Source organism: Nothobranchius furzeri, chromosome 13 (assembly GCF_043380555.1).
Source record: "Nothobranchius furzeri strain GRZ-AD chromosome 13, NfurGRZ-RIMD1, whole genome shotgun sequence".
NCBI lineage: Eukaryota > Metazoa > Chordata > Actinopteri > Cyprinodontiformes > Nothobranchiidae > Nothobranchius > Nothobranchius furzeri.
The window spans coordinates 24,415,204-24,424,531 of NC_091753.1; the positions used below are offsets into that span (position 1 = coordinate 24,415,204).

Below are 9,328 nucleotides of genomic sequence, written 5' to 3' on the forward strand. Positions count from 1 at the left end.
GTACACCAAGTACCATGCAGCGACCTTAATCTCATAACTCAACTACACCAAGGCACAAATGGAAAAAGTAGGTTTAATCTGAGGAATGAATATATATAACACCCAATATAATATATAACATTTATCTCCCAACAAGCTGAACTAAAAACAAGCTGTAATTCATGTCAGACTCTTTAGACTAAGACACGTGCAATGTTAAATGTAGGCTTTTATTTAAAGAATAAAAAAAACAAAGACATGTTTATGTTTACCAATCATATACACAAAATCAGAGTTGTTTCAATCAAAGTGCTTTGTTTTGTTGTCTCTGTTGCTTTCGCTGCAGGTAGCGAGCTCGAGCATCGCTCACAGAGGTCTCATCGTTTCGCCTCTCCAGTTTCTTCACAACGTCGACAGTAGACACTTCTGAGGAAAGAAGAGAAATCAGACATTTAATCTAGGGATGGACAATATATCGGCATCAGTATCGGCTGATGTCATTTTAACATATTGGTATCGGTTCGACAAATAAAACCAAGCAGATATTAACAGCCAACATTTTTTCCATCTCATCTCCATTTGTTCGCCTGTTTCAGAGGGTGGGGTGGGGGGGGGGTGATGTGTAATTGTTTAGTCATGTGAACAGTGAATGAAATTGTCTCAGAACCATAAGTGTGTGTTGTGTGTACATAACAAATTCAGCTTTAATAATTTTCATTCTATACAAAATCTGCTGATTTTCGAAGCATTAATGTCAGTATATCGTATCGGCAAATATCAGTTATCGGCCATAACAGTGATCTTTATATCAGATATCGGTATCGGCCAAAATCGGTGCATCAATAATTTAATTTAAAGTATTGTTTGCTTTAGAAAAGTAAGCTGCATCGGTTTGTGACTGACCACTGAATATTTATTAAATTGTTTTGTAGAAACAAGAACTTTATTTTTATTACCAATCAAATTGGAAACTAATGACTGTGCCCATTCAGATTTATTTTACCGGGCTAATTTGGTTTGACCAGATGTCATTTAGTTAAAAATGATTTAAAAACCTTTTTAATACTAACAAACAGATGGCAGGGACATAACTGTCTTATCGTTTCTCTAAATCACCTTGTTGTCTTTTGGCAGCCTCTCTGGTCTCCCATTTCATCATCTCCTCATCAGTGACTTCTTCTCTTGCCACACTACTCAGCTCGTAAACATCCACTTCATGGAGTTTTGGTAATAAATCCTTTACCCACTCATATCGAATTGGACACACTGTCCTGATGTAGATCCGCGAGGTCACCAGCACATCGTGGAAGATGACCCAGTTCAGATCTACTTCCTGCTCAAACAGCTTGAAACCACAACAAAATAAGCTCAGAGGGTTTTTTTTAAGCAAACATGTCAGCATTTGGTACACACGAGCTTACAGATGATGATGGATGAATGTGAACCATAGATCCATGGCCATCCATTGTGCAAAACACCTTTCCGACAGAACTGTGCAGGGTATACGAAAAACAACTCAGAATTAGCAAAACATATCTCCTTGATACCTAATGATCACTAACAGCTCTGAATACCATATATCATCTATACCTTCTGGCAACATTGGTGAAGTATCCGGCACACAGGCATCGTCTGAAGAGCTCGCTTTTATTGCCGTCAAATGTTTCAACAGGGAAATCTTTCCTCTGGAAGGGAAAGTTAATTATTAAACCTAGCAGGAATTGAACACTGCAGATGTGATATTAGACAGTTAATAAGCAACATGCTGTACCTGCTGGAGGCGGAGGAGGATCTCTCTAAGCTGAGTCTCCACACTGAAAGCAGACTTTAGCGCCCTCCAGTGGATCCAGTTATCCTTACACCATGATGATGGTCGGTCACTGCAATGAAAAAACACCTTCACCACACGCCACAATTCACTTTGTAAATGACTGTAATGAGTAGTTTCCTCACCTGGATTTGCAGGACTGAAACACACTGAGGAGTGTCGCAAAGTCATTCATCCCACCGGTCTTTGCTGCCAGAGCTCTGTGCTTCTTATCTGCCTCCTTCTGGTTGTCAGGATCACCTACAGGGAACAAAGACTTCAGTAAATGAAAAAACTTTGTGCTTCTTTCCCAAATTTCCCACTGTTGTGAATATTGTTTCTAAAACCAACAACAACAGGTAAATAAAGCAACACATAACATGGATGTGTTCAGTAACTGTTATCCCCAACACTAGTTCAGATTTGATGCTGACCCGGCCTAATGAAGATGTTCTCCACAGACAGCATGGCCGCCACAGGAAGCAGCAGCTCCTCACACCCAACCGAAGCAGCTTTGAGCAAAGCCCTGGTGAGACCCGGGTGTAAAGGGAACTCCACCATCAGCTCCCCGAGTTTAGTCACTCTGCCTCTCCTACAGCACACACAAAAGACCTCAGGTAATGTTCGCCATTTCATCTGCTGCTGTTCTGCTCCGAGATCCTGAGTCTGGGTGTTCTGTAGCACTCACCTGTCTATGGCATCAAACTGGTAGAGCTGTTTCAGCGCCTCTAGAATAAACCTCTCCTCTGGACGGTCCAGATAAGGAAACCTTAACAAAAACGACCTCATGAATAATTTATTCACTTTAAATAAAAACTGCAAATGGTGTCGTACCTGATAACATCGTGAATGCCGAGACACTTGAGAGTGAGGATCACTGCAGTCAGACTCGTCCTCTGGATCTCTGGTACTGTATACTCAGGCATGCACTTTTCCCAGAATTCCTTGGTATAAATTCGGAAACACTTGCCAGAGGAGGTTCTTCCTGCTCGGCCCGCCCTCTGCTCGGCTTCACTCCTGTTGACAGAAAATCCGCACATTCATCCCACCGCCGGCGAGCTTTCCTGGATGCACGGCGGTTTCCCAACACTCACTTTGAGATTGGTACAACCTCCAGCACGTCCATGCCCACCCGTGAGTTATGGTTGAGCTGCTTCACAAAACCACTGTCGACGATATACCTGCAACAAGACACAGTTACTTTGTTGTGCCAAGAAAGAAAGTGTTCAAATATTTTTCCGTTTTCTGCTTGGTAGCATGAGTCTAAAGTCAATCCCTCCATTTATTGAGATGGATGAGACTTGCTCTGACAGGCAATCCCACCTAAAACATAATGTAATGGCCTGTGTTTGATACAGCGCCTTCTAGAGTCATGGAACCCCCCAAGGTGCTTTACAGCACAATCAGTCATTCACCCAGTCACACACTCATTCACACACTGGTGGGGATGAGCTACAATGTAGCCACAGCTGCCCTGGGGCGCACTGACAGAGGCAAGGCTGCCGAGTACTGGCGCCACCGGTCCCTCCGACCACCCCCAGCAGGCAACGTGGGTTAAGTGTCTTGCCCAAGGACACAACGACAGCGACAGACTGAGCGGGGCTCGAACCTGCAACCTTCCGATTACGGGGCGAGCACTTAACTCCTGTGCCACCGTCGCCCCATAATTAAGCTTGTACACAAGCACATTAAACATGCACTAAAATACTAACTCAGACTTTGTTTTTGTTCTTTTTTAGCTCAGCAATCACATTAGGACAAGCTCCAAGTACAAACGTAAACTTTTACTGAGCTCAGCACAAACCAGGCTGGAATATTATAAGCCAGTATTAAGCAACAGATTTAACTCTAGCATCTAAAACTTCAGCCCAAAGAAACGGACGTTCAGTCAAATTCTACATTAAAGCAGCTGATTGGTGGTGGAGAAGGTGCTTCACACACTTAGCAGGTGTACCAACCTAGCTGCTTGTGCTACGCAGATGTGTCCGAGGTGAAAACTTCAAATTATATAAAAAAGAAAAACTTTGGTTTTCTAAAATGTTAGTTGAATGGAGTTCCCTTTGTGTGTAGTACTGACAGTGCTGGAGGCTCCAGTTTGTGTGTATGAACAAAACTCCCACAGCAAGACTATGCTGAACTTTGAAACGATTCTACCATTCAGACCAGGTCGGATTACGGTTAATGGCTCTAAAGATGATCTTAACAGATATCCCTGTCATGTGTGGTGTGTTAAAGGGGCTCTGGTCTGCTCAGAAGCACGTCACTTCGATCATTAATCAGGGATTTTAAAAGTGTTGGACTGAAAACAAGGCAATGGACTTACGCTGCATGCTCCATGTTTGGGTCGTGTTTCCGTCATGTCCGAGTCACGTTTGATCTCACAATGTTTAGCAAAATTTCCTCTCTACTCAAGTCTTAGAGACCTCACACCACACACTGCAGGACCAAAACGGTTATACCAATGAATTTTTAAACCATCACACCGGTCCCTCTGACCACCCCCAATCAAACTAGGGTGTCCTGACTAGGCCTTATTAGAGGGGGAGTCTGCATCTCCAACTGCACATAAAACACCTCAAACACACGAGATTTTCTGGTGTCATTTAATTCTCTTTAAACTAAAGAACAACTGGGACTTTTTAATAAACGTTTCAGGAACTTGTTTCAGATTATATCAAAGTTTCACCAGCAGCACAGGAGGCTTCACTCACTTTATCCCATTGATGGTTAAAGATGTTGCTGCAATGTTTGTGGCTACGACACACTTTCTTATGCCTGGAGGGGGAGGCTGAAAAATCCGTCTCTGTTGATCTGGAAAGGCAAATAACAACAGTGTCACATTCACAGACCTTATCCTAGTACAGTAAATCTTCACATGCTTGAAAGCTGTGGTAGGCCTTTACCAGTGGGCATAGATCCATAAAGGGGTAAAATGAGAAGGCCCTCCACCGTTTGGTCGAGCACATCATAGCGATAGTCGATACTCTCCGCTTTCTCAAACAACAGGTCACAGGCACGCTCGATCTCTGACTGGCCTGTCAGACAAAAGATGCAGATTCAAAACACAGATGTGATCATGATAATATCTGCAGCAATCACCACTTACCTGTCAAAAATACAAGAATATCCCCAGCCAGCTCACTGGTGTGCACATCCAGAGCCACTTTAACCACCTGTGAAGAAGAGCGGTGTGAAATCCATCTTGGGAAAACACAAGGCTGAGTGCAGATGACAGAAACCACACAAGGAAAAAAAAAAAAACCAGACTACCTCTTTGACATAAGCAGTGCTTTCTACATCTTTGGGTTTGACAGCTGATCCAAATGTGCACTCTACAGGAAACACCCTCCCAGGGATGGCAAAGACGGGACAGCAGCTGAGGAAAGCTGAAAGTTTGTCCGTTTCTAAGGTGGCAGACATCACCACCACTTTGAGGGGGAAGGATCGGCCCTTGGTGGCCTTTGAAGGGTTGGAGAAATTGTTCTTCAACAAGCCAAGAAGAATATCCTGTTGAGGGAAAACAACAACAACAACAAAGTAAGTAGACAGAGAAATAAGGAATACTAGAATAACGTACAACAACTTACTGTGTTGAGGCTGCGTTCATGAACCTCGTCCAGTATTATAACGCTGTACTGAGAGAGTCCAGGATCTGCCAGGACTTCTCGGAGCAGACAGCCATCAGTCATGTACTTCACCACCGTGTCCTGACTCAGACAAAGTCTATACGTCAGCACAAACCCATTTTAAATCAACACCGAGTGACTCGCGTGTTTCTGACCTGGCACGTGCAGTCATCAAAGCGCACTTGATATCCAACCTCCTTTCCCAGAGTGCAGTCCATCTCCTGGGCTACCCTCTGGGCCACCGTGATGGCAGCCACCCGGCGGGGCTGGGTGACTCCTATTTTACCATTTCTAGAAAAACCTACAAACAGAAAAAGGAAAATCAAACACCGACAACACCCGCAGGAGACTTGGCACGTATGAGATCAATATTATTGTGTACTCTTATTTGCAGGTAGGTTGCAGCTCACCTGCCTCATACAGGTACTGTGGAAGTTGCGTTGTTTTCCCACTTCCGGTCTCCCCGGTGACCACGAGGAAAGTGCTTTCTTCAACAGCCTGAATCAGTTTGGCTTTATACCGGTAGATCGGCAGATGTTTAGAATCGCTGTACTTGGGTTTTCGACTCGTTTCGGACATAACAGAGTTAGTAACAGAACCAAACAAGTTAAAAACTGACAACAGCACACGGTTGTTTACCCGACGTGTTAGAAACACTAATTAACCTTTATTGGCGGGCACAGGAGCTACTAAACTTTACAAAAATCGAGCCAAACGATTGGAACGTCACAGTGCCTCGATCACTTCCGCATACTGACTCGTTCTCCTCTGCTATTGGTCTAATTGCATCCACGTGACAATCTGACCTGCCAAAATAAAAGTCCTCAAAGCTGCTTTTGATTATGCCTACAAATAAATACCCCAATTCGATTCTAAATAAAAGAATGCAGCATCTTCTCACTGGAAAGTACAGTTTCATGTATCTAAACAGCAAAAGGTTTGTAATTGTACAACTTCTACTATTTACATACTACTGACTTTTATTATTACAGCAAATACAGGAGAGGTCCTTTTGAAACTGTGCTGGATAAAATGTTTTGACTCATCTCTGGTAGGATCCTTTGTAGTTTAGGCTTTTCTGAAACAGAAAACATAGATAATTACGATTAAGTAACCTACTATGATTTGCTTCCAGGCAATTTTAGTTTTCTTCATGCCAATGGCTGGGTTGGCTAAAAAAAACATTAGTTATTTCAAATAAAACCTAAACTCCCCACTTACCATTGCTGCAGGTTTGCATGCACCTTGGTCCTTTACAGATTTCTATATCACAGTGGAAGTATATCTGCAGCAGAACAGGTGAAACGTTTAGGTCAAGACTTACGACACAGACAGTACAGCTTTTAATTTAATTTCACATACCTGATTTTCAGATGTTGGAGATTTCACAAAAGAGAACATCTTAACTACAAACCATTTATGAAGGGATGGGTTGGGTATTTCCTTACTGGAGACCGGCAGCACAACGGTTCCCTGGTCGTCACCAGCAAATGGACACCTCAAATGGATGCAGAACAACTCCAGTTGATTTTTTCCCTTGTGTAAAAAAACGCACTGCCTTTCAGTTTCAAGTGTTTTACCCTTTAACAAGCAAGTTCCATCTCAGAGGGTCATGTGGGTTTTCAGACGGTGTAGCCCAGCAGTCCCACAGTAGCAACACCAAGTCCTCATCTTCATGTTTCACCACAAACACCTCCACATACACTGGCTGGCCTAGCTCAGTTACTGCTGGAGGGTTGCTAGAGGAATAAAATGATCTGTAAGAGGACTCTGTTGGAAGAAAAGACAGTGATCAGTCTCCAACTTGACAACGATTTTCCAAGATTTTCTGTTGGATATGCGCAATTACATTAAATTATCAATTTATGAAATAAATAAAATGTTGGCTAGCTCTGACCTTTAGCAAACCTCATTGCAGTCCTCAGTGTCCCTTTACTTTTCAGCGCAAGTGAGGGATCAGACTCCCTTTGCTGAACTCTGAAGCTCAGCTGAGTCATTTGAGTCAGAGCAAAGCTACATCGTACATTCAGACTGAAAAGGAGAAATTAAGAGATAGAAACCCAAAATTATTTTAACCCGGTTTAAAATGGAGTTAATCTTTATATTTTTCTTACTGGAATGGAGTTTCCCGAAATATGACCCCTGTCTGAGCATGTTTAGCCTTAATGTCGACCCAGTAGGTTATATTCCCACCTGTAATCTGCAGGTCAGACACGCTCAAATGAATGTCGTCATTCTGACTTGTTTAGGAGTGGGATGGTTCGATTACATTTACCATTGACTGGGTCCCACATTCAGAGAAAGAAAAGCTGAAGATGACAGCCTGGTTGGATCTTTTTTGAGGGAGACAGATTTGGTTTTGGTTGTACGTGATCCAGACCGTGTTCAGGTCGAGCGGTGGGACCGTGGCGTCCCTGGGGATGGTGATGTTGAACCCATTCTTGGTGCAGAAAACCTGCCTCGACTCTTTTGGGAGGTTTGATGAGGTCTGTTCTGAAATAAAAACAAGAATTTTAAATAATCATAGTATTTATTCACAACACAAAGTGTGAAAATGTTTACCTCTTTTACAGATCAGGTTTATTGTCTGAATGATTTTAGGTGGGCCCTTTTCCACAGGTGCCACAATGGCTACTGCAAGACTTCTCCCAAATTTCTGTTAAACACAATCCAGTGGAAAACTAATTGTGTGAAAATGATGTTCAGTTCAAATTCGAGAGGCAAAAACTCACTTGGGTTTTGACAAAACACCCGGAGGAAGCAACTGTTAAGATGATAAAAGAGCGAGTTTCCTTGAGGAAGTAGCGGCAAAGCTTTGCAATAGCTGTAGCTTGATGGTATCCACGGCCATCATCTGGGTCACAGACACGTAAACAGAAAACCACAAGCACTTCAAAACTCTGATTACACTGTCTCCACTTACCTTTAACAAAAATGGTGGATGGAAGACTGACAAATTGTTCTTTTGGGATGTAAACAGACATAAAGTCATCATGACAAATCAGTGTATTATTATTGGCAGTGGTGTGAAAGGTCACACGACTTTGTGTTGATACACCCGAGGCCGCACGTTTCAGAACAAGCAGCGAGAGAGAGACGAGCACCACCACTATTACATCTGCTTTGATGCTTTTCATTCTGTGTGTTGGTGAGACTCTGTGTGATGGGTGAGCAGGTGCTGCTCGTCCACTTTAATTAGATCCAGGAGACGGAAAAGTGAAGAAGTGAAAGTAAACCAGGGTGTGTGTGTGTGTCCTGTGGTCACATCTACTGTGCTGTGCAGAGGTGCACTGATGCTTTTCTTTTTAGTCAACTTTATACAGACTTGCATTTTTAGTCATCACTAAACACTGTAGCATGAAGGTTTTTATAATTGTTGCTTCAAATCTTTTAGTTTAAAATTGTTAGTAAATAAATTTCTTCATTTTTAAACTTGCCTCATTATTGAAATGAAACACAGAAACGGGTTGTATTTCCAGCTTATCGAATGAAAAGAATCACTGAATCTTCTGATTAATAAATAAACTTTTGGTTATTAATTTATCTTAAATTTATATTCCACACCGCAACATATTGGTGTATCAACCACTACAACACAGTCAAGATTTTAATTTGGAGGGGATAAACATCGTCCCCAGAGTAATTCCACTCCTCTTAATAAGTGAAATCTAGAGTAAGACAAAAAATAAATAAAATAAAATAAACAAACACAACCTTTGGTTTTCGTAGAGTCTCCTTTAACTGGTTAAAACTTAATTGAAGAGACGGTTGTCAGCAGAAACTGGAAGTAGAACAGAGTTAGTTGGTTTCTATTTTGACTCAAACCTGTCATATGGGTGAAACGTTGCATGTTAAAAGCATTTTTTTTAGAGCAGGGGGTAGTTAAATACAAGTGGCCGAGGTCACTGATCTGACC

At 42.3% G+C, this 9,328-nt stretch overlaps 2 protein-coding genes across 2 annotated transcripts; both read right to left on the reverse strand.

Annotated features, from left to right (window-relative positions):
• Positions 1 to 190: 190 nt before the first annotated feature.
• dhx40 (DEAH (Asp-Glu-Ala-His) box polypeptide 40) lies at positions 191 to 5,997 on the reverse strand. The gene is made up of 17 exons (XM_015974843.3): positions 5,823 to 5,997; positions 5,568 to 5,713; positions 5,374 to 5,493; positions 5,057 to 5,293; positions 4,893 to 4,959; positions 4,690 to 4,821; positions 4,498 to 4,597; positions 2,881 to 2,967; positions 2,621 to 2,803; positions 2,475 to 2,555; positions 2,221 to 2,378; positions 1,933 to 2,047; positions 1,751 to 1,859; positions 1,570 to 1,664; positions 1,401 to 1,470; positions 1,096 to 1,324; positions 191 to 405 (listed from the first exon to the last, which is right to left on the reverse strand). Exons 1-17 carry the CDS (start codon positions 5,989 to 5,991, stop codon positions 284 to 286), a joined length of 2,220 nt encoding a protein of 739 aa, XP_015830329.3. The 5' UTR covers positions 5,992 to 5,997; the 3' UTR covers positions 191 to 283.
• Positions 5,998 to 6,357: 360 nt separating this feature from the next.
• LOC107395450 (zona pellucida sperm-binding protein 4-like) lies at positions 6,358 to 8,650 on the reverse strand. The gene is made up of 10 exons (XM_015974845.3): positions 8,336 to 8,650; positions 8,145 to 8,266; positions 7,975 to 8,068; positions 7,688 to 7,905; positions 7,527 to 7,612; positions 7,310 to 7,443; positions 6,993 to 7,182; positions 6,775 to 6,910; positions 6,634 to 6,697; positions 6,358 to 6,490 (listed from the first exon to the last, which is right to left on the reverse strand). Exons 1-10 carry the CDS (start codon positions 8,547 to 8,549, stop codon positions 6,399 to 6,401), a joined length of 1,350 nt encoding a protein of 449 aa, XP_015830331.3. The 5' UTR covers positions 8,550 to 8,650; the 3' UTR covers positions 6,358 to 6,398.
• Between the last annotated feature and the right edge of the window lie 678 nt (positions 8,651 to 9,328).